This window comes from Artibeus jamaicensis, unplaced genomic scaffold, assembly GCF_021234435.1.
Source record: "Artibeus jamaicensis isolate MK-2021 breed Jamaican fruit bat unplaced genomic scaffold, CSHL_Jam_final contig_519, whole genome shotgun sequence".
Classification (NCBI taxonomy): domain Eukaryota; kingdom Metazoa; phylum Chordata; class Mammalia; order Chiroptera; family Phyllostomidae; genus Artibeus; species Artibeus jamaicensis.
This window is the reverse complement of record NW_026521871.1, coordinates 44,868,633-44,893,034: the sequence shown is the minus strand read 5'-3', so window position 1 is coordinate 44,893,034 and position 24,402 is coordinate 44,868,633. Positions and strand designations below refer to the sequence as shown.

The window sequence follows — 24,402 nt, the reverse complement described above, 5'->3', positions numbered from 1 at the left end:
GGATAGGACCGAAGGAGAAATAAGGCACGTTCAGGTTCCCAGAGGCTGCAATAGTGAGAGATGAGGGGAAAGGAAGCCTGAAAAAGCAAAAATGTGTTTCCCACTGGCAGTTCATCAACCCTACACTGAAGACCCCAAACTCAATGCCCTTTCAGTCCATTCTAGACCAATGTGGAACAGTCCTGTCTGCTCCTGCCTCCATCCCCCGGAGCGTGCCAACTAGACTAAGCAGCTCATTGGCGGAGAGAATGAAGCTGAATGACAGGAGCTCAAATCCCAGAACACCTCACTCTCCTGTTTCCTTCGGTCTCTTCTCAGTCTGAAGGCAGCTCCTTCTCAGTCTCTTCAGTGGGTTTCTCGTGGCCCAGGGGACCCAGGGGCTCCATCCCTGGCCCTTTTCTCTTGCTTCGCAATATATACAGTCAAGATGACCCCATCCAGCCTCCTGGCTTCAAGTACCATTTACATGCAGATGGTTCAGTAGTGGGCACTGTGGATCTCCTCCCAGGTCCCTTCACAGGGCCAGTACCCCCATCCTTCCTGCCTTCCCACCTTCCCTCTGGGCCTGCCTGTTGGCTGCCAGTGGTTCATAGTCCCTTCTCCAGAGAACTGGGCTAACCAAGCCACCTGTTTTCAAAGGCACCCCCTCCCCGCTAAGGCACAGTCAACAACTAACTGATGGAGGCTTTCATGGCAATTAACCACATGCATCCAGACCCCTGTCTCGGGCTCTGCAGCAGACCAGGCCTGAGAAAACTCAAATTTCACTTGCAGCCTGAACCTCTCACCCCAAACCCAGCCTGCTTTGTGCTAGATTCTGTACTTATCCATCCCCCCATCTTCCCCATCTCCAGAAATGGCAATTCCATCCTATCTGTTAATCAGGCCAACAACCTTGAGGTCACCATCCAATCTGTTAGCAAATTCTACTGGCCCTGCTGTCAAAGTAAAGGCACAAGCTGAGCATTTAGCTCATCATTTCCATGACTACCTCCCAGGTCCAAGCCTGCATTCCCTCTGCCTGGAATTTTGCAGGAGCCTCCCAACCCATACGCCTGCTTCCACTTTACTCGCTTTCAGGGTTTTGACAATATGATGGCCATAATAATCATTGCAAAATGGAAGTCAAGGCACTCCTCTGCTCAAACCTTCCAGGGGCTTCCACCCCGGTTAGAGAAGCCAAAGGCCCTACATACTGAGCAAGGCCCTGGGCCATCTGTCCTCCCCCCACTCTGCCATACTTACACATCTCGAGCCTCTTGTCCTTCTGTCCTCCCCCTTGCCCACTCACCTCCTGGGCCTCCTCGCTGGTGCCTGATCACAGCAAGCGTGTTCTCCCTGGAAAGTATTGCACGTGCTGTTCCCTCTGCCTAGAATGCTTTTCCCTGTGGTCTCTGCTCTGCTGTCACCAGAAGCCTTCCGTGACCACCCTCCTTAAAACTGCAGCCCCATCTCCAGGCTCCCCTACCACCTTGCCTGGTTTATTTTTCTCCACAGCAGTTATCACCCTTGACACCCTCCCCATATTTACTCCTGTTTACTTGCTGTCCGTCTCTCCTTGTAGAATGCAGGCTCTGTGAGGGCAGAGACTTTTTTCCTTTTATTCTGTGCAGAATCTCCAGTTGGCAGGTCAATGCCTAGCACGTAGGAGGTGCTCAATAAATATTTATTGAAGGAACACATGAAACAAGACTCCCTCTGCTTTCTGCCATTTCCAACGTGGTGCCTGGCAACTGGGTCTTTTCCTCAACTGGAACAGACCAACCACCATAGGACTTAGGAGATGCAAATGTGTGGAGCAAAAGCCATAGTTCTGCACTGCACGCCGTCATCCAACTTCTTTTTCAGGGGGTGCCAGAAATGGTGCAGGTCAGACCACGTGCAGACCGCCACGGACGTGTGGAAGTTTAGCCCTTGTCTTCCACCAGCTTTCCTGGATGGGGGCACAGGGGTAAAAAAGACTAACATCTGGAAGAGCAGAAAGGTCCAAGTAGGTTTTCACAATTTATCATCTTTTAGGAGTATTTTTCTTATTTAAAAAATAGTATTAAGTTTTTCTGGAGAAACAAATAGAGACTCTCCTTCCGACCACAGTGGCGAGAAAGGCAGGTATGAACATGGAGAAAACAGGTGTGAAGAGGGGGAGGCAGGTGGGGTCACGGGGAAGGCAGGCTCACCCCTTGTTATGTGGAGTGAGAGATGGGGCTTCCCTTTCACTTCCCAGAGTAAAGAGAAGGCTTTGAGGTATCAACAACTTGGGCTACGGGGAAAGGGAAGGCGAAGAATCTGTGTTTCCTGAACGTCAAAGGGAAGTCTCTCTGGCTGCTGTGGACTAGCTGGTCTCCTCCAGCTCCAAGAGGTCATCCACGTATTCCACAACCTCCCCCTGTAAGAGACAACAGGACACCTCTGTTACACGGGCTGCCCAGCTTTAGGGGTGCTGGTGAGCAGAGACTGTTTTTGAGGGGCCACTGCCAGCTGCCTGCTGCTTGGGCTGCAGCAGCCTTCCCCCTAGTTCTTGGGCCGAGAACCGGGCTTCTCCCTGGGAAGGCACCTGGCTTTCACTGCATGTGAACTTGGAGTCAAGCCTTCTGCAGCCCCCACAGATGGCCAGCGTGAGGTGGGCAGTCCAGCCTCCGAAACACCCTGCTCAGTGCCTCCCTCCCCACGCCTCTGCCGTGCCATCAGCAGTCATGCCGTAGGAACACAGACTGTCCCTTCCTTTCCTCCCTGATCACCAGCCCACGAGCTTTTCAAGGACCAGGATCTGGGTTCTTTTCCTGAAGTAATTTCCTCATCGGTGATATGCGAGAGCTTTACTGAATCCTCACAATAAAACTACCCAACAAAGTAGGAAGAGAACATCCTCAGCCTGACGGTGGGAACGACGAGATCGAGTTTTCTATGAATATCATGGTGATTTTACTTCTTTTCCAATCTGGATGGCTTTTGCTTATTTTTCTTTGCAAACCGCCCTAGCTAAAACTTCTAGCACAGTGTCAAATAGAAAGAGAGAGAGTGGACATTCTCATCCTATTCCCAACCTTAGAAGAAAAATGTTCTGTTTCAGCATTTACTATGTCGTTAGCAGTCAGGTTTTTTGCATGTCGATGTGCATGCATTATATGTAAAACTAACTCAAAATAGACTGTAGTTCTAAATGTAAGCGCTAAACCTATACCAATCTTAAAACATAGGAGTTGTGAACTTGGATTAGGCGATCATTTATTTCTCTGATATTACACCAAAAACACAAGTAACAAAACCAGATAAGTTGGATTTCACCAAAATTTAAAACTTTTGTGTGTTAAGACACCATTAAGAAAATGAAAGAGACAACCCACAGATTGTGAGAAAATATCTGCAATTCATACACCCGGCAGGGGACTTACAGTCAGAGCATAAAAAGAACCACTACAACTTCACAGTGAAAAGACGGGTAACCTGATTAAAAAATGGGCGAAAGGTCTGAATAGACGAGCCAGCTCTCCTGAGAAGACACACAAACAGCTAATAAGCATATGAGAAGATGGTCAACATCATTAGTCACTAGGGAAATGCGAATCAAAGCCACAGTGAGACACGGCTTCCCACCTACGAGGATGGGCGGCTATAATAGAGAAGGCCAAGGCCATGGTGTTGATGGTGAGGTAGCAGATTGGTACCCTCCCACGAGGCCGGTGGGGACGATCTGGCAATTTCTCAACGAGTTAACCAGCAGTGGCCAACCAATTCTACTCCTCGTTATAAACCTAGGTATATACTCCTGGGCATGAGAACTGAACGTTTTTGTCCAAATAAAAATTTGGACACAAATATGTTCATAACATCATTATTCAAAAACAGCCAAAAAGCGGAGACAACTCAAATGGCCATCAACAGAGGAACAGATAAACAAAACGTGGCACATGAATGTGGAATGTTAATCAGTAATAAAAAGGAATTTTTACATATAACATGATACGTGTTATGACATGGCTGGACTTGAAAACGTATGCTTCGTAAAAGAAGCCAGTCATGAAAGACCACATGTCATGGGATTCTTTCATATGGAATGTCCAGAAGAGGTAAATTCAGAAACGGAGAGTAGATTCGGGGTTGCCGCGGGCTGGGGGCAGAGGTGAGAGAAAGGTGAGCAGAGGGCAGAGAAGTGACTACTAATAGGCTTGGGGTTTCTTTTTGGGGAGATGAAAATGCTCTAAAACTGGATAGTCACGTTGCATGTACAACTTCATGCATATACTGAAACCCACTGAATCGCATACTTTAAGAATAATTTTATAGTGTGTGAACAATATATTAATAAAGCTACTCTAGAAAAAACTTAACAAGGAAAACTGCTCATATTACAGTGTTAAATGGAACAGCCATGATATATAATTACAGTTGAGTTTATAATAAATATATGCTGGGAAATGTGCAGAAAAAACTGGAAGCATATATACCAAAATATCAATAGTAGCTTGTCTCTGGATGATCGGAAACTCAACTCCTCCCTCTTTTCGGAAGGATATTTTCCTCCACTTTACAAACCACAGCAGCTGACTCTGTTTGAAGGTCGGTAGCACCTCTTCCTTCGCAGCCTACTGAGACTCTCAGAATCTGGGTCAGTGGAACCCAGCCCGAGACCCACAGCAGGAGTCTCACTCCCTAGTTCACAGAGCCCGTCCATGGACAACCTAGTGTTTCATTCCCCCAACCTTGTGGGGTCCGTACTATTAGTCCCCTTTTATACGTAAGGGACTGAGGCTCTGGGGAATTAAATGAATGGTAGGGATATGTCCATCCCACGCAAATTCATGCCCAGAAATCAAATTCTGGGATGATGCATTATTTAGCACTGTTTCACGGGAACCCGGGGCAGTGGGAAGAGCAGATGTGGAGGCAGGGGGCCCCCGGGTCTGGCCTAGCAACTCACAGAACTTTCCTGTCCCCCAAGCTCCTCACCCATGAAGTGAGGGGTCCGACCTGAAAAAGCTCACAGCTCTCTTCCGACTCCGAGGGCTGGCATGTCCCAGCTGTCTTAGGGAGCATTTCCCAGTTTGCTCCAAACGCAGCTCTCTAAACGCTACCCCTAATGATGGCTTCACTGGGACGAGGCCACCCAGCCACACACACAGTCACTACTCCGTCAGCGACAAAGGAGTCAGCTGAGTGAGCGTCAGGATTAGAGCAAGGACCTCATTGACAAAAAAAAAGATAACCTCCTATAAAAATCAGGATGGGTGTTTCCAAGTGTCTTCAGCATGATGAGTCATTGAAAATTCACTGTGTTTCGATAAAGTAAAAAAAAGATGGTTGGACGGCTCTCGATTTCTGGCGCATCGCACCATCCCACTGTTGGGGGGTGCGGCCCTTCAGCCGAGGTCCTGGAAAGCCCGTCCTCCCCACGCCAGTGCTCTGACTTTCATTAACACGCCCACAGAAACTGCGTGTCTCAAGGTCCCCCTTCTGTTTCTTATTTCAGGGATGACTCGCCTTCCAGTGATGTTCAGCGAAGACGTGAGTAATATTTTCTCCTAGCCAGATGTGTGCTAACTATGAAAACTTACCTCATCATCATCCATTATATTTTCCTTTGCAAAGTCATACAGCTCTTTCTGGAGCGTAGTCACGTTAAAGAACTGAACCGCTTCCTGTTCGGACACAGACAGAGAAGAGTATGTATGACCAACCTTTTTATGGTAGAACTGGGAGGAGGCATAGGAATTTTTTGGGGGGGGGAGTTGGTGAGGAAAATAATTAAAATTATATAGTGGTCATGGGCACACAACTCTGTGAATATAATATAACTGTGGTGTATGTAGTTTAAAAGTGTGAATTTTATTGTATTTGACTTATGTCTCAATTTTAAAAAAAGAGTGGCCAGCCCCTAGTGAATGAGACATGTATGAGGGGAGGGGCGTGCGTGGGGGCAGGAAGTCATGGGGGCAGGGGCGAAGGAAGACCTGTGACCGGCAAACCAGGACGCCACACAGAAATCCCAAGGGAAGTGCAAGTTAAGAACAAAGATCATTTAGAAAAGACCTTTTGAATGTAATTATAACCCACGGTGTTCCAAACACATGGGAAGCTGAGCTCGTCCATCATGGGAAGTAAATGATGGTGCATCCATTAACGAGCCTACTGTGATGCAGTTACAAGTGATAACAAAGGAGGCGTGTGGGCGTGACCTGGACAATGTTCCTGATGAATCTTTAGAAAGACAAAGCAAGTTTCTGGGCCAAGGGGTGCAGGTGTGCAGATGATGTCCCGGTGAGTTTGTACCCTTGAACTCTGCATGGTTTTGGGAACCAAAGTCACCCCAGGAAATTCAATTAAAACAAAAGCAGGGCACAAAGCTGTGTGTGAAGTATGAGCCCAATTCTGTAAAAATCAGAGAATTCACGCTGTACAGATGACTCAAGCACAGCTATAGGCAGGGGATGAGGAGAAGGTGTGGAAGGATGGAGCGATTTCACGTTCTAAGTAAAATACTTCTCTAATGTTTGAAATCTGGTTTAAAAATCAGAATAGAGCAGTAAAATGTCAAAAGATGATAACAGGGAAAGACATTAGTTTCCTTTATTTCCCAAACAGCCCTGTGTCTTCAGGTGCGAAGCAACCTCCTGAAAGGAAGACTGATGGGAGACACGGAGCCGAGATGGCTCCCGGACACTCACCGGTCTGGGCTGGAAGTGCTCGTCGGACAGGCCCCACTTGTCCCTGTGGTACTGGTAGTACACCAGGTTCTGCCGCATGACCTGGTCGCTGGGGTCAAAGAGCAGGTAGCTGACCGCACAGGGGGCTGCGTTCTTCAGGTCGCTCACTGGGGGGGCGCAGAAAAGAGGGACAGGAAATCAGTGGCCCTCACGGGTCACCCTTTTTTCCAGTGCAGCTTCCTACAGGAAAAGGGTGCGAACGAGCCCCTTCTGCAGTCCCTCCTGCAGACAGTGGGTAGCCTGCAACCAACCAGGATCATTCCCTGGGTGGCAGGTCACAGACTGGGTTTCCCTGGCAGCCTGGAATTTCGAAACATGCAGGCTCCTCCTTAGGCAGATAGGCCTGTGCAGAAATGCCCACCACGTTCCACCTCGAGCTCCGGCAGTTGGAGCTGGGCTCACACCCCTAGAACCAGAGGGGGCTGGGTCCCAAGACCTGGACTGTCAAGGAGCTAAGGGAGTTAGAAAGAATGTGCTTAGCAAACGAGCCGCCTGCGCCCCCCACCGCCACCCACATCTAGGTCCCCAAGCACCTAGGTCCCATCTGGATGATACCACCATCCTCAGACCCAGGTGGGCCCTCCGACAGCTAAACCAAATCTAGGAAACTCAGAAGGATGGTGGACAATCTGGGCTGCAAGAAATTTGAAAACCCACCTGGTCTTCTAATTTCCTGGAAGTGAGATTCCCACCTCCAGCCTCCCTCCCTAGAATTGCCCTGCCTACCACAGCACCTTTAGCATAGAAGTTTTGCAGGGGTTGGTATTTGTCTCAAGGGTAGGGGACAAGAAAGAAGAAGTGACAAGTCACAAGGCCCTGGGTATTCATTCTGGCCCAATCTACTCCAATTTATAATCCAGAAACACTACCTTTGTTCAAACTCTGGTTGACCACAATAACCAAAGCCTGGGTATGAATAAATCATGCCACCCAGTGGCTATTTCTGGTAATGACAACTTTAAAACCAGGGTCTTAGGGCCAAGGTATGTCCACAAGGCCTGTCCTCAAAAAGACATAGCAGACTTTAATGAAGTCAATATTGATAAGCAAATTTTGCTCACACTGTGTATCTATCTCCCTAATAAGCAAAGATTTCCTGGAGAGGAGTAAGCAAAGCTAGATGTTTTGGTTACCAGTGTTTAAAAGTCTTTGCCACAGTTTCTGATAGAGTGGGCGATGTTGAGAGCAGGTGGGGATTTCAGAAGACCCGCGAGCTGCCAGAGTCTGGAAGTACCTGGAACACTTCTACACCCCCTGTTTTCTGGCTTTGTGCCTGCAGAAGCAAGCCCTGATGCATCCTCCCACGTTTCAAAGTTTAGCAGGGGGCTAGCTCAGTGAAACGCCAGCACAGATTTTCATGAAAATGAAATAAAAACACCAGGTTACATGCCCTGACCGGTGTGGCGTCATCACACAAAGCAAAAGGGTCTCCAGTTTCGATTCCAGTGCCTGGGCTGTGGGGTCGGTCCGCCATCGGGTGTACACAAGAGGCCACCAACTGGTGTTTTTCTCTCACATTGATGTCTTTCCCTTTCTTTCTCCCTCCCTTCCCCTCTGTCTAAAAACAAATAGATAAAATCTTTAAAAAAGAAAAAACTAGGTTATGTTTTAATCCAACTGAAAATATTTAAACTGTGAACCCAAGATCGGCAATGTGTTGGTGAAATTTGAAGCTGGTGGTGGGCAGACTGAAGTTTATTATCCCACCCTCCCTACGGTGTTTTAAAGTTTTCATAGTAAGCTGTTTCTTAAACCGTGTACATATTTTTCATCATTCTCATTAAAACAGGCTCTTCCAAGTGTGGATGAACAAAAGCAATTGTCTAGCACTGGGGTGGGGGGTGGGGGGACAGAGCAGGGAATGGGTTTTTTGCCTCTCTGTTTCTCTATACAGCTCCCGGATATTTGGTTTGCTGCAACAAGCCAGGACTACAAGCCTTTTTGAAAGAAAGCACCAATCAATGGCTTATATTTTAAAAAGAGGGCCCCGGCTGGTGTGGCTCAGTGGATTGAGTGCCGGCCTGAGAACCAAAGGGTTGCTGGTTCGATTCCCAGTCAGGGCACATGCCTGGCTTGTGGGCCAGGTCCCCAGTAGGGGGCGCATGAGAGGCAACCACACATGGATGTTTCTCTTCCTCCCTCCCTTCCCCTCTAAAAATAAATAAATAAAATCTGTAAAAAAATAAAAATAAATAAAAAAGAGGGCTCTTCACAAGAAAACACCGCCTAGTAGGAAACTATCCCCTTAACATAGGAAACTATCCCCTTAACACTAGAGTGTAGTTGGTAAATATTTGCTGGGGACCTACTGTGTGCTCAGTGTTGTCTCATGTGGAAGCATGTTTGTAGATCACGGAGAACATGACTCTAGTCCTCTGTGCTAAATAATCCCCTACCACAGAGCTGGTGCCAGGGTTATTGCTACAAATAAGTCCTCATTCCTGCCACCCATGGATGGGGACTTAGGGGCAGGACGCCTGTTTAAGACACACCTCACTCTCTGGCTGATCTCAGAAATGTTCCAACTAAAACCGCAGAGCTTTTCATTGGGTCCTTAGGTGCCCATCAGGCTGCCGGAAGATCAAGTTCACTCCTGAATGAGGCAAGTTACCAAACTTGACTAGAAGCAAAAATGAACAATTAAAAAATTTATATACGTAGAGAAAAAATTTTTTTCTTTTCACCTTCAGCAGGCAAGTCTTTCAGTGTTGCCCCAAAGAGGACAGGAGGCGGGATAGAAAGGAAGGTGGTCGATGCAGCGAGAGGGAGCCCAACCAAGAACAAATGTCCACAACGGGGAAGGAGGGCTATGGAAGTCAAGGTCACCTGTCCCTCTTCCCGGGACTTCCATGAATGCCCAAGGCCAGCTGCCCCTGAGTTTGAAGGGGAGCCCAGCCAGTCCCCTGCCACTGAGGCATTTCATCAGTAGAACGACGGAGTTCCCTGAGCAGCTGTCCCCAACAACCCCCATGCTGTCACTGAGCTGCCAAGTACCTCGGCAATGCCTGTGAAGGGAAGAGAAGGATCACCAAAAAGACCGGCTCTGACGACTGAGGGCCACTTCCCCTAAACTACTTCCCCTCTCGCATTTGTTTCCCTGTGTCCCCTTGGAAAACACTCTGACTGACAAACTCCAGTTTCAGGCCAAGGGAGAGCCGACTGGAATGAAACCCTAACAGTCGGAAAAGCAAGGCCCGTGATGGGGAGTAAGGGAAGTAACGACAGAAAGAACAAACACTGACACAGAGTTTGCCGTGTGCCAGTGCGTGAATACCCTCCGAGCCATGTCAATCAACTGGTTTATTCCTCATCTCAATCTGAGTGCTATTATGTCTACTTCACAGATGAGGAAACTGAGACACAGAGAAGCAAGTAACTGGTAAAGCTAGAAACTGAACCCAGGCAGGTTCCAGGGTCTGTGCCCTGAGTCACCAGGCCATGCTGATGATGTAACCTTGATCTCCAAACCATAGGTAAGGGTGACCTCTCTTCCACAGAGGGGGAAGCCGAGTCTTAGAAGGATTAAGTACCATGCCCAAGATTTCAAAGAGGAGGGTTACTTACACTTATAATAAGCAAATTGTAAATAATGATACATGGTAGCCACAAATTTCTCCACTGGGTAGCCTCCGACGACAGGCGTGAGGTTCTCTTCACACTGTATTTTGCATTCCAGAACTTCCACGTAATGATCTGAAAGAACACACACACATTTTCAGAGCCGCACCGCCTTCTTAATAATGCTTCTGCCCCACCCCCCAGAGGATAAAGGTAAAAATATCAGTGATAAAGGTAAAATATTTGCAACACTTATGATAAAAGACTGAAATCTTTAATGGGCAAAGTTTCTCAAAATTAACAAGAAAAGGCAAATACCCAGTATAAAAATGGTCCAAAAGATGCTAGGAGAAGAAATGATAAATATGGCTGATAAACATTGTGAAATGATGCTAAACCTCATTTGTAATTAAGAACTATAATGCCACTGAAGATAATTTAAACTGTTATATTGGCAAGTTTTTAAAAATATGCTGACACCCGTGTTAGGGAGAAAGTGGTAAGACTTACTCTCGTGTTCTGTTGGTAGAAGCAAAGCAAGAACACGTTTTTCAAAGAGCATTTGGTAAAATGTATCAAAGGTTGTAATACACACACCCTCTGACCCAGCAGTCTAGTTCTGGGAAAGTTTTTTTAGATATAGCCACCCAGAAGCACTGTTTGTAACAGCAAACAAACTTGGAAATTACCTAAATGACAATCAATAGGATGATGATTAATAAAGTATGATACATACCAACAATAGAATCTATAAAAACTTTGAAAAACAATAGGTGGACCTAAATATAATAACATAGAAAGATATCAAAGACTACATTTCCCAGCCTCCCTTGCAGTTGAGTAGGGGCCACATGACTAGCTGTGCCAATGAAATGTGAAATGCAGCAACTAATGAATGCTGCAGGTGGTCCTTGGCCCCTGCCTTTTCTCCCTTGGTGCAACTAGAAGCAAAGGGCTCCAGAATAATGGTGCACATTTTGTTAGAAAGACTGTAGAAGAACAGGCACTCTCTTACATTGCTGGTAGAAATGCAAAATGGTAACAAAATACTAGATAATTTACAGAAACATTTACTCTTTGTACAATCAGTCCCACTTAAGATGACTTTAAAAATACGCCTCCATTATTAGACAAAAAAGCCTGAAACTTCCCATTGCAATGTTATGTGTAATAACAAAATATTTGAACAACCCAAATGTCCATCAGATCATTGAATACACTGTAATATATTGTCTCCACCCCAACCAATGATGTATTCAGTACCAATTAAAAAAGAAAAAAGACCCAATGTCTCTGTACTTGTTAGGACATGTGGTTAAGTGGAATAAATAAAGAACACAGCAGTGTATCAAGTATGGTACCTATTCTGTAGGAAAGAAGCAGACATGAAAATAAGGGGAAAACAGATTTGTGTATATACAACCTTTTATAGAAAAAAATGACTCAGGCAAGAAGCCTCAATAGATGCTAAATCAGAGGATTGGGGTTGAGGGGGAGAAACACAGAGTTTGATGGACACTCTCCACAAATTATTTATTCTTTTCAAAAGGAAAAATAGTAATTACACTGTGGAGAAGGTGGAAGCTGAAACACACCATAACCAAATGCTTAAAAATTAGCATCACCAAGCAGGGGCCAGCAGCCACCAAGCACATGGCAATGTGGTACCTGGAGAAGGGCACTCCTGTAATGTTCCAGCCAAGCAGGCACAGCCTTAATATAACCGTGAGGGCATCATAGAGACCCAAATCGAGGAATGTTCTATAAAGTGACTGGCCTAAATTCCTAAAAAATATCAATGGCATTAAAAGACAAAGGACAGCCAAGGAACTACCCCAAATTAAAAAACACTAAAGAAGAAAATAATTAGGAAACGTGATCCTGGGTTAGATTGTACCAGGCAAAAAAGTTTCTATCGACTAGAAAAGATATTATTGGGGCAACTGACAAAGTTAGAATGCAGACTATTAGCTGGATAAAAGTATTGCACCAATATTAAGTTGCCTGAATGTAATAACTCCACTGTGGATATGCAGAGAGCATTATTGTTTTTAGGAAAAACACTCCAGTGTTATAAGTTCAAGGGTCATGAGGTGTGCAACCTACTTCCAGGTGGTCCTGTAATAAGAACAGTTATGCACACACACATAGGGAGAGGATGATAAAGTAGCACAACCAATGTTAAAAATTAGTGAATCTGGCCCTGGCCAGGTATGTCAGTTGGTTAGAGCATCACCTCTATATGCCAAGGTTGCAGGTTCAATCCCAAGTCAGGGCACATACAAGAATCAACCAATGAGTGCTTGGGTGTGTTGAACAATGAGTCGATGTTTCTCTCTCTCTCTCTCTGTCTTAAAATCAATTTTAAAACTTAGTGAATCTGGGTAGAAGTATATGAGAGTTCTTTCCATTCTTGCAACTTCTCTATAGATTTGAAATTATTTAAAAATAAAACTAAAATATCCCCTACATATCTTTACCTACCTACTTACCTACCTACCTAGCTATCTACCTATCTATATGAGATTTATCAACTATAACTTATCTTTGCCTATTTTTATTTAAAAAAAAAACCTTTTAGAAGTATAAACCAGAAGCAAGTAAAAATGGTTACCTTTGGGGATGAGTGGAACAAGCAGAAGAGCAGTGGGTGGTGGAAGCAAGACCGCCTTTTAGCTTCCTGTGCCTCCTCCCGCCCCTCCGCCTATGTGAAAATGCTCACGACTAGTAGCCCTGGGGTCCTGCGCTGCCCTTTGGGGTCTCCTTCACCCACACTTCAGTGGGTAGCCCTTTGTAAGCCACCCTGGTGGACATGGGCCGTCTACTGCCAGTCAGGCCCTGACTGCTACAGAAGGAGACTCATTTGTCACAGCACGGCCTTTTGTCTCTTTCACAGTTTGGATGGTGTGCATGTCTTGGCTATCGAAAACAAAATAAAGTGTAAGTATAATGCTCCCCACCTGGTCAGACTATCTCATTAGCATTAACAGGTAAGAGTCTGCAGTCGGACATCCTGGGTTCAGATCCCAGTCCTTCCCCTGAGGACAATAAACACAATACTCTCTATGCCTCAGCTTTCTCAGCTATAAAATGGGGAGATTGCTCTCGCCTTCCTCACGCGGCTGCAAAAGTGAGACACTACACATAGAAAACAGAGAATGGGGCCTGGCATCTAGTTAAGAGTTGTTTTTTTTTTAAGTTACCTTGTTTTAAACATTTTTTAAAGGTTTATTTCATTCTCATCCAAGAGAGAAGGGAAGGGGGAGAGAGAAACAATCCATCAGTTGCCTCCCTAACATGCCCGGCAGGTGACTAGCTACCAACCGACTGGCAACCTTCGGTGCACAGGCCAGTGCTCAATCCACTGAGCCGCACCAGACAGGGCTCATCTTTCTATTTTCTGAATGTTTGAGATTTTTCACAAGAAAATGGTTTTGGCAAGGAAAAGAAAGTTACTCTGTGGAAAAAGAGACACCTAAGCAAAAAAATATATATATATTTTAAAAATCATTAAAAAAATAAAAAAGCCCGATTCAATAACCCCAAACCACAAGGTTTCTACGAGCCTTTAACTATCAAAGGACGCAGGGCCTCTCCGAGAGGCGGACGGCACCCAGCTCGCACCCAGGCTTGTTTGACCGGGCACCCTTGTTACCAGGTGCAGTTCTAGGGTCGCTGCTCCCACAGCCAACTCTGGAAATCCCTTCGTGGCCCAAGTTCTGCAGTGACACTGCCCACCAGAGGGAAAAGAGAAACCCTGGGGAAATCTGGGGTACTGCTGGCAGGGGTTCTACATTTTCCTTCTTCATTCCTTCCTGTGTTTTCCAGACCTCCTATAACGAGCCTACAGTTTTTTTATGATCAGAAAACTTTTCCCAAAAGTTATCTTAGTGACGACTACATAGAGGCTCATTATACCTTTCTGTGTGCTGACAAAATTCCACCAATAGAATTATCTCAGTAACACGAGGCACGAGTTACTCATGAGCTCGTTTTTATTTTTCCAGAAGTCTGTGGGGAATCTGTAATCGGGCAGGGCTGATACTATAAAAGTCCTCTGCAGGTTCGGGCTTGCACATCACACTCCCTGTCTCTCCAGAAGCCCCTGCCACGTCTGATCTGCATAGGTGTCCGCCCTACTCAACAAGGGACCTCAGAGGCCATGGGCAGCTATCCCACTGCTGTCTGGGATTCAATCCCCACCAACCTGCTATGGACAGATAGAAGTCCTTGAAGTCCTTGATCTCCCTGGAGCCCTCGCAGGCTGCAAGACACTCGTAAAAGGCTTTGAAGAAGTCGGGAAGGGCCAGCTCCATGTCGGTGATGGACGTCCTCCAGTTCTCGCCATTGTACGCCCGCACAGCTCGAATGAACAGGCTCTAGGGGAACGAGGGGAGGCTAATGAAAGTCCCAGGCAGGAAGGGAGGCGCACCTGTCCTCCCAAAGGCATTGGACCGTCCCAGAGCTTCATTCTCACTAATTCTGGAGGGAGCACGCTGGCCCTTGATTAAATATGAAGCCAATTAGTGACCTAATTTATGCCTTGTTTCTTCCACCCTTTTCTTCTTTTTAAATCTTCACCTGAGGACATAGTTATTAATTTTGGAGAGAGAGGAAGGGAGAGAGAGGGACAGAAACATCAATGTGAGGGAGAAACGTGGATTGGTTGCCTCCTGGATATGCCCTGACCGGGGATCAAACACACAACATTTTGGTGCCTGGGACGACCCTCCAACCAATTTGAACCACCCGGCCAGGGCAATGGGACATTTCTTATTTCATTTCAGTACAAAATTTGCAAGCACTTAATAATAAAGTCAGGGTTGATTCAAGGATAAAGGAGACACTACAGTGACAGAAATCACAGCAGTGGCACACAAGAGTCAGGGGTTGGGACAAAGGCTTGACTACAAAGGGACATGAGGGGACATTTTAGGGGAGATGAAAAGATTCTGTATCATGATTATGGTGGTAGTTACAGACTTGCATATATTTGCCCAGACCTGATGAACTGTATATTTCAAATTTAAAATTAAATTTTACATAATTATACCTCAGTGAAGCTGATCTTACAAATTAATCAAGGAAAAGATAGAAGCTTCAGAGTAGCTGTCGAACCACTGCTCTGAAGTAATAAACAGGAAGGCCACACACCAGCTCCAATTACTGGGGAGGGCGGCCATGTGCCAGGCAGTGGAAACTTCAAAAAATTTCTCCTAATTGTTGACCAGACCAGGTAATAGAGAAATAACAAGGGCTGAGGAAAAGAGGCAGTCTCACCAGAAATAAGTGGAGATCTTGGATTCATGTCAAAACCCGCTAACCTGGAGGGGCCAAGACAGGCCTTGAAATAAACAGGGGGCAGCCCTGGCTGGTGTAGCTCAGTGGATTGAGCATGGGCCTGTGAAACAAAGGATCACTGGTTTGATTCCCAGTCAGGGCACATGCCTGGGTTGCAGGCCAGGTCCCCAGTAGGGGACACATGAGAGGCAACCACACATTGATGTTTCTATCCCACTCTTTCTACTTCCCTTCCCATCTCTCTAAAAATAAATAAATAAAATATATTTTTAAAAAAGAAATAAACAGGGGGCAGATGGCGGTGTAGGCAGACATGGCTCCCCTCTTCTCGCAACCACCTCAAAATTGCAACTAAAACGTAGAACCATCACTCACAACCAACAGAAATCAAGTTGAATGGAAGTCAGACAACTACGGATAAAAATTTGGGAGGAATATCTTGGGAGCAAGGAGTCCCAGCCCACACCAGGCCCCCCAGCCTAGGAGCCCAGTGGAAGGAGATAAGTCGCCATAACCGTGGCTGTAAAAACCAGTGGGGATTGACTGGGTGGAATAAACTTCTGGAGTCCCAACCAGTTCCCCTTAAAGAACCCACATGCCCTCTCTCTGAGCTCTAGCACCAGGGTAGCAGCTTGAAAGGCACCAGTGGTGTATGAGGAGGAACTGAAGTGTCTGGCATCAAGCCAAAAGCTGAGGGACAGTTTTCTCTCAGACAGAAAGGCAGGCAGAGGCCATTATCCCTTTCTGAGTCCTCCCCGAAGAGCTGTAGAGCCAGCCGTCTGGTGCCACGTCTGACACTCCATCAACCTGGCCAACACTATTTGCCCCACCCTGGAGATGCCCTGAGACTGTCCCACTGAATTTACAGGCCCAGCCAAACTGTTAACCATGATTTTTCCATATGAATGGCTGGTCTTGGCTCATGCTTCATAAGTTCCTAAATCCTATCAAACAAGCAATAGACGGCCTCAGTGAGTCCCCAGCCTCCAAACCCTTTGCTAAGTGGTCCCAGGCCCAGCACAAGCAGCAACCAGCCTAGATTCACAGTTTCACTTTGCCTGGGAATCTCCAAGCCCAGCACAAGTAGCAGCCTTCTTAGACTGCTTTACAGCTCAGGCAGGGTGGCCCTGGGCAAAACACAGGTTGGGGCTGACCTTGACCTGAACCACCTGGGAAATCTCAGAGCCTGTATACCAAGTGGACAGCTACAGGCCATGCCAGAGCCATCACCCTGCCCCTGCACAGCCGATCCTCCACAGAGGACAGAGCTTGGTAGTCAGTGGTCACAGCCAGTCCTTGTAGCTGACTGGTCTGGGTAAATCTTTCCCATTGATCTGCCAACAGCAACCCAGACTCAACTACAAGAGGAGGGTGTACACAGTGCACATGGAGGGCATACTTCAAGTACCCAGATTGGACCCTACAGGACACCAACTATATTAGGCCATGCTACCAAGACAAGAAGTCCTAGCAGTTCTACCTAGTACATAGAGACAAACATAAGGAGGCTGCTAAAATGAGGAGACAAAGAAATATGGCCCAAATGAAAGACTAGATCAAAACTCCAGAAAAACAACTAAATAAAATGAAGATAAGCAATCTATCAGATGCAGAGTTCAAAACACTGGTTATAAAGATGTTCAAGGAAGTTAGTGAGGACCTCAATAGCATAAACACGATTCAGTTAGAAAAAAAGGATACATTAATTGCAATAAAGGACAATTTACAGAGAAACAACAGTAATTAATAAAGCTGAGAATCAAATCAATGATTTGGAACATAAGGAAACAAAAAACAACCAATCAGAACAACAAGAAGAAAATGAAGATGTGTAAACAGCCTTTGGGACAACTTCAAGAGGCCCAGCATTAGCATCATAGGAGTGCCAGAAGGAGTAGAGAAAGATCAAGAAATTGAAAATCCATTTGAAAAAAAATAGTGAAAGAAAACTTCTCTAATTTGGTAAAGGAAATAGAGAGTCAAGTCCAGGAAACACAGAGAGTCCCGAACAAGATGGATGCACAGAGGCCCACTTCAATACGCATCATAGTTAAAATGCCAAAGGTTAAAAATAGAGAATCTTAAAAGCAGTAAGAGAAAAGCAGTTAGTTACCTACAGGGGAATTCCCATAAGACTGTCAGCTGATTTCTGAAAAGAAATTTTGCAGTCTAGAAGAGACTGGCAAGGCATATTCAAAGTCATGAAAAGCTGAGACCTACAGCCAAAGTTGCTCTACCCAGCAAAAATATCATTTAGAATCAAAGGGCAGATAAAGAGCTTCCAGACAAAAAAAAAAACCTAAAGGAGTTCATTATCACCAAACCATTACTATACAAAATGTTAAAGGGACTTAAGTCCTTTTTCTTAAATAAGAAAAAGAAGATCAATCTATGAACAATGAAATGGCAATAAATACATATCCATCAACAATTGAATCTAAAAAATGAACTGCCTTGGCTGGTGTGGCTCAGTGGATTGAGCACTGGCCCTCAAGCTGAAAGGTCGCCAGTTCAATTCCCAGTCAGTGCACATGCCTGGGTTATGGGCCAGGTCCCAGTTGGGGGTATGCAAGCCAATGGACGTTTCTCTCATACATCAATGTTCCTCTCCCTCTCTTTCTCTTTCCCTTCCCCTCTATCTAAATATAAATAACTAAAATCTTTTTACAAAACTAAAAAACAAACTAAGCAAACAAGAAGGACAGAGTCAGAATCATGGATACAGACAGCATTTTCCTGGTTGCCAGGTGGGAGAGGAGCATAGGGAAGTGGCTGAAGAGGTGAGGAAATTAAGAAGTACAACTAAGTAGTTAAAGAATAGCCATGAGGATGTAAAGTACAGGAACCAGAGTAACCAAAGAACTTAGGTTCATGACCCATGGACATGAACAATGGTGTGGGGATGGCCTGAGGGAGCGAGGGGTGTTGGGTGGAGGGTGACAAAGGGGGAAATATTGGGACAACTGTAATAGCAAATTCAATAAGAAATAATTTTTAAAAAACTGAACAATCAAATGACCATATTTCTAAAAATATAGCATTTAAAGGAAAGGTGGCTTTAACAGTATCGTGGAATGCAAAATCTCATTCTTAAATGGGTCAACGCTAAAAAGTCAATTATTTCTATTTTCACGGTATTCATCAAATGCTATCAAAAATCACCAGAAGCCCTTCGATAGCTAGAACTTTCTTCGAGAATTCACATTGCAACCGACCACTGTGTAGAACTCCAGCTGTACCTCATATGACTTGGTTTCCAGGTCTTTAATGTAGTCCTCAGCATCAGGCAAGCTCTTGTAATAGGCCATGTTTTTCTTCATCATTTCGTCATCGGGGTGCTTCAGTAGAAAGGTGTGGGCAGCTGCGATTGCTTTCGGAAGATTATTTGCCTGGAGTACAAAGAAGAAAGACAAAGGCAACTCAATGGATGGTGAGCAGTGATTTTTGCAAAACGAGGCCTACTGGGTCTTTCAGTAACTTCTTGTTTCTGTACAATGTTTCCAGCTGAGGGTTCAGCAACTTCTGCGGCCCATCAAGACCTGGTCCAGCTACTTCGGACAAGCGTTTATTCCCTAAAAGTGACCAGATGGCCTTGCGGGCCTGTCATCATCTACTGTCCCCCATCTCCACCCGGCTCCGTGCCCCAGGAGTGCTGGCCTTTGTGAACGGTGTGAACTGTAACAATCAACTACTTTGCCCTGTAGCTTCCAGTGGGGTTCATCAATGAAGAACCCCACTAGGAGACTAAAGGGAAGGAAGAGAATAAGGTTGGGTTACTTAGTCTCCTGGCTCCCTCCCTGCCTAGTCACCTCAGCCCGCTCTTGTCCCTTAACTGAAAGTCACAGCTCCTTTCAGGGTGGCCCTCTCGATATAGTCTCTCTCCTTCCAGGTTGTCTCCTTTGTCCCTTTGGCCTCGGGGTAGTCACACGCCACTGTCACCAGCCTCTGTACATCACTGCCTTATTAATGAAGGGACTCACCTTCACTCACCCAAATGATTAGACCACATCTTTCCTGCCCAAACCTGACACACCGATAAGTTCCCAAGTTCCTCGCAGAACCTTCTGTTCACTGTCCTCAGAGACTGCTGCCATCTCCTCTCTCCACTCAGCCACTCACTCACTCACTCAGCAAGTATTTGTGGAATGCCCCCTACATGCTAGGCACTGTTCTAGAAACCAACAACAAACAAAATAGGGGGGACATCCCTGCCTTCGTGCACCACACATTGAAGTGAGTCCTCCCTATCTCCTAGCAACCTCGATGAAGAGCCTTTTATGTTCCCGATGTTCTATCTTCCTGCTTTCACACCTCTCTGTGGGCTCAGCAGCTAACATGTCTCTCTCCCCGTCCAGACTATGATCCTTTTAGGACCCAGCTGTATCATTCCTCGCGCTTGGTACACTTCCCGGGACAAGGCAGCACACAGGGTCAATGACTGGGACATGACCGTTATGACGACATAATACTGTCATAAAAAGTAACCCATCTTTTGCTCTCTTTTCCCCTTTCTCATCTCTCCAGTTAGGCAGTGGCCAACTGATTCTGAGCTTTACTGCTTCATGGGAGGTAATTTCTGGACAAGACGCAGAAATTACTCATGTGACAAAAGCCCCGAGCCATTGAGGGAACTTGGCACATTGGAAGGAGAGAAAGAATTGGGAGAGGGAGTGGTGGGCAGAAGCCGGCTGGCCTGAAAGGAGAAGAGGGAGAAAGAGAGACTCCCCTAAAAAGTTTCCCTTGGCAGCTTCAGGAGAAGCAAGGAGCAGCAGCTGTGGTGCCCTTGTGGGCAGAGCCCAGGAGGGCAGAGGTCTTCAGGGAGGAACGGGGTGCTGTGTGGGAAGGGGGGCTGCAGAGGGCAGGAGGACAGGGATATGGACACCTCCCTGTGTGGACACACAACCAACAGCCAGAGGACTCCCCCCCACACACACACACGCATTGATGTCCCAGCTCCGAGTGTCCCCTGGAATCATGGCACAACCTGATGGGGGCAGGAGAGGCACCCTACACGTGCGCAGAGACTCCTTCAGCCAATCCCGAGGGACACTTGGATGCAGGGATGAGAATCAGGTTTGAAGAGAGAAAGAAAAGGGACACTTGTCACACTTGAATTCCTGAGAATCAAAGGGTGGCACAGAGCCACGTCACTTAGAGACAACGACGGTGGCTGCAATAGAGAGTGGTGGGAGGGGATGACTCTCACGTGTCTGTGCTGGTGTTTTGGGGACACTGGTCAGCAGCCTGCAGACTGCATCGGAAAGGGCTCTACAGAAAGCTTTCGAGTCCTGGCCAGGAAAGGCCAGCCTGGCAGCCGGAAGGAAGGGAGGAGGTATGAACGCAGACATTTGACAGCACTTGCCAATGCAATTAGATGCTCGAATTCCCAGAAGAGCATGTAGAAAGAGGGGGCACAGAGTGGGATTTTTAAGGCCTCTCACGCAGGACCTGCATGTACAAAGTGGAACCCCTTTCTGAAGAGGAAAGAGTGATGGTATGCACTTTAACCCAGGCTCGGCCAGCTGGAACATGAAGCCACTTCTTGGCAGCTACACCCCAGGCAGACCCCAGCCCGGTTCTGGAGAAGGCGGTGGTAGCCCCTACCCAGCCATGGGCTCCTGACCGAGAGAGCCACCGGCCTGACAGGACCCCGGCCACCTGCCCAACGAGCCACTCTGAAATCAGTGAGGTGGCAGGCCTTTGGGCTGGGAAAGAACAGAGTCCACATCCAGGCAAAGGATGGAACAAGGGTGCCTGCGAGGGGGCCGGCTCAGTCTGCTCAAAGTCGTTAAGGATTTGATAAAGCGCTGGGCCCCATTTTTCCCTTGGCCTTGGGGAAGTTGAGCATTTCAAGGAGATGGCAGCCACAGACAGAACCCACAGACAGCGACACGAACCTAAGGTGGCTGGTGACATGGAATCCATGGTGGGACGGAGAGCTACATGCCAGGAGGATGGCCCCTTCTCTACAAGAGGGCACATCCGCACCTCCTCACCTCTCTCTAATGGTCTGAACTCCCCTTCCCCCTCCATGTGTTCAATCTGGCCTTTGTCCTTCAGCACTGAAACACAGGCCTGCCCAGCACAGGAGCATTGGCCCAGCACAGGAGCATCTACCCAAATCTGCCACAGCAGCCCGCACCATCTACCTCTGCCTTTTGGAGTCAGAGAGGATGTACCTGCCTGTCACCAATCATTTTCACTCTACCCAGAAACCAAACGTGAAAATATAAACAAACATCATTACTGGAAAACAACAACAAAAAACAACAATATACAATATCACGACCTAAAATCACCTTCTCAGTGATTTTCAGTTGAAGTAATAAAGATTTTAATATTTATTAAGGAAATTCTTAACTTTTTTCTGCCCTATAAGAGATCTCAAAATACTATGACAAGATGGTATTTTACTGACTTTTAAGGAATTGTTAGAAGACCTACAAAGGGTTTTGAAGAGAAGCGATGAACTTCCTAAACTCTGAGGACGCAGAGATCAAGAAGAAAACCCAGGCCTTAGGGGCACATGGAGTAAAATGCTCCTCCCCTCCTCCCTATGACACTTGTTTCAAATTCATCTACACATTAAAGAAATCAGAGCTTTTGTTATTCCCAAGTCTTACAAGTAAAGATTATGTGATTCAATTTTGGTTCTGTCTTTGCCAAAAGCTATACAAAAAAAAGGAAAGAATTTAACAAGTCATTTTCTTTGCTTGAAAAATAGTGCTTGTATGAGCCGGCCATTATTTTTCAATGTCCTGGAAATGTATTAATCTTATTCCTGGTTCCATTTTTAAACTTTTTTTATTGCCAGGACAAACAGTCACAAAACTGGTATGTTTTATGAAACTGCACCCAAGCATAAAAGAACCCAGCTTTTCTTCCACTTGGGGTTTTGGGCTATTGTATTACTCATATGACTGCAATATACACGTGGCTGTTTCAGTGGAAATACGAAAAACAGACCTTGCAGGCCAAAGACTCAAAGCAAAGTTAAAACAAAACAACCAACTTCCACCTCCAGAGTCTGGCCAATGCCCTGCATCTAATTTGGAGTCATTAAAATAAATGCAATGTATTCCTTTTAAAAACCGTCTTCAATTAGATAAAGAGGATCTGGACTTTGAGCGGGCTTTCTTGGCAAAACCCAGTGAAGACTTGCCAAGTTCAAGCCTCTTTATCCAGTAACAGGGAGTTCAGTCCATTCTTAAAACTTGTGGGTCCCCAGAGTAAAGACTCGGAGTATATCCAGGACTGTAATTTGTGGCTATTCTTAGCCAGCAATCACAGACGGAATCTAAGCAGCCGAAGGGAGGAAGCCGACTGTTGTCGAATTCTAGATGAAAGACAGACAGCAGAGAATGCCAGCCCTGGTGAATCACTGCTAAATTCTGCTCCTCAGGCAGGGACGTGTCCTCACCACGAGCCCTGCCCTTTCCTGGCCTCAATTTCCTCCTCTTTCAAAGGGACTGGCCAGCTCTTCAGGTCCTCTTTGGCTCGATTATTGAAAGTCACCACTCACTTGAGAAAAAAGGATTTTAATGGCATATACTGAAAAGATGAATCTGCCTTCCAATAACAGGTAACAAATACCTGGCACTTGGCCGGGTGCCAGACACTTTGCTAGATGTTCTATGTGTTAATTGTGCCTCAGCTGAAATATTTCCACCTCTAAGACGAAGAAGGGAGCGGGATGTGGAGGCGTCCTTCGCCAGGACTGCATGTTAGACAGCAGGGTCCAGTAAGGGCGGTGGAACAAGGCCCAAAACAAAGGGGGCGGGGCCAGAGCCCAAGGCGGGGGCGGGGCCGTGGGCGGGGCGGACTTGCCTTGAAGTAGGCGAACTGCAGAAACTTGTAAGGCTCGCGGCGCTGGAAGTCGGCCAGCACTTCGCGGCTGGGCTGCGACTGGCGGAAGGCTGGCAGGCCCTGCTTGCAGCGCTTGAGGCAGTGCGCTCGGCGCAGCAGGCCTCCGAAGAGGCGCAGCTCGGGGTAGCGGGCGAGGCCGGGAGCGGGCTCGGGCTCGGGCACCTGGCTGCAGTTGCGGTGGCAGAAGGCCTCGCTGTCGCGCAGAAGACGGTGCAGCCGCAGGCTGATCTCCAGGTAGCCCACGCTCTCCGCCCAGTGCTCGCTGCTGTATTGGTCCAGGGCGTGCCGGTAGGCCGACTCGAGCGGCATCAGCTCGTCCCGCGGGAAGCTGCGGAAGCTGTAGCGCTCAAACTGGGCAAACGCGGGGCGCAGCGCGCAACCGGCGCACAGCAGCACCACCAGCGCCACGACCACCCCGCGTCCGGGCTCCATCGCGCCTGGCGGAAGGAGGGAAGGAAGGAAGGAAAGGAGCTAGAAGGAAGAAGGAGGGCGAGACGCGGCTGGCCGAATGCCTGGGAGGCGGAGACGACAGCTTCAGGCCCGCCCTGTCCGGCCGCCCCTCCAAACAAACGGAGGGTCCTGGCGTAGCTGCCCTGACGGAGAGGGTGCCCTGGGAAGGGCGCGCAGACCACTGGCTCCCACACTGTCCCACTCGAGCTGGGGGCAGAGGCCTGTAAGGCAGATGCTGTCCTAATGAATCATAGATTAGTGCCACTTTTATAGTCACCGAGGGGATTTGTGAAAACGCAGGTTCTTGGCCTGTACCCTAAGAGTTTCTGATTCAACAAGTCTGGGTTGGGGGATCTGAGAGTCTGCATTTTTTATAGTTATGACTTAGAATTTTATTTTCATGACCTCTTTTTAATGTTATTTTTTATTACAGTTTACATTCAGTATAATTTTATATTTACTAGTCTCAGGTGTCCAGCAGAGTGGTTAGATGGTCATATACTTTACAATACGTGCCCCTGATATT

The 24,402-nt window shown here is 46.9% G+C and overlaps 2 protein-coding genes across 2 annotated transcripts in view; one reads left to right on the top strand and one right to left on the bottom strand.

Annotated features, from left to right (window-relative positions):
* Positions 1 to 1,587: 1,587 nt before the first annotated feature.
* CRTAP (cartilage associated protein) lies at positions 1,588 to 23,948 on the bottom strand. The gene is made up of 7 exons (XM_037148342.2): positions 23,388 to 23,948; positions 18,800 to 18,949; positions 14,467 to 14,638; positions 10,266 to 10,394; positions 6,663 to 6,808; positions 5,553 to 5,636; positions 1,588 to 2,386 (listed from the first exon to the last, which is right to left on the bottom strand). The coding sequence occupies exons 1-7, from the start codon at positions 23,856 to 23,858 to the stop codon at positions 2,333 to 2,335; spliced, it is 1,206 nt and encodes a 401-aa protein (XP_037004237.2). The 5' UTR covers positions 23,859 to 23,948; the 3' UTR covers positions 1,588 to 2,332.
* TMPPE (transmembrane protein with metallophosphoesterase domain) overlaps positions 23,018 to 24,402 on the top strand; it is a 32,425-nt gene continuing 31,040 nt past the window's right edge. Inside the window, exon 1 of the mRNA XM_037148341.2 lies at positions 23,018 to 23,142. The gene's annotated coding sequence lies outside the window, so the exon portion shown is untranslated. The remainder of the gene's footprint in view (positions 23,143 to 24,402) is intronic.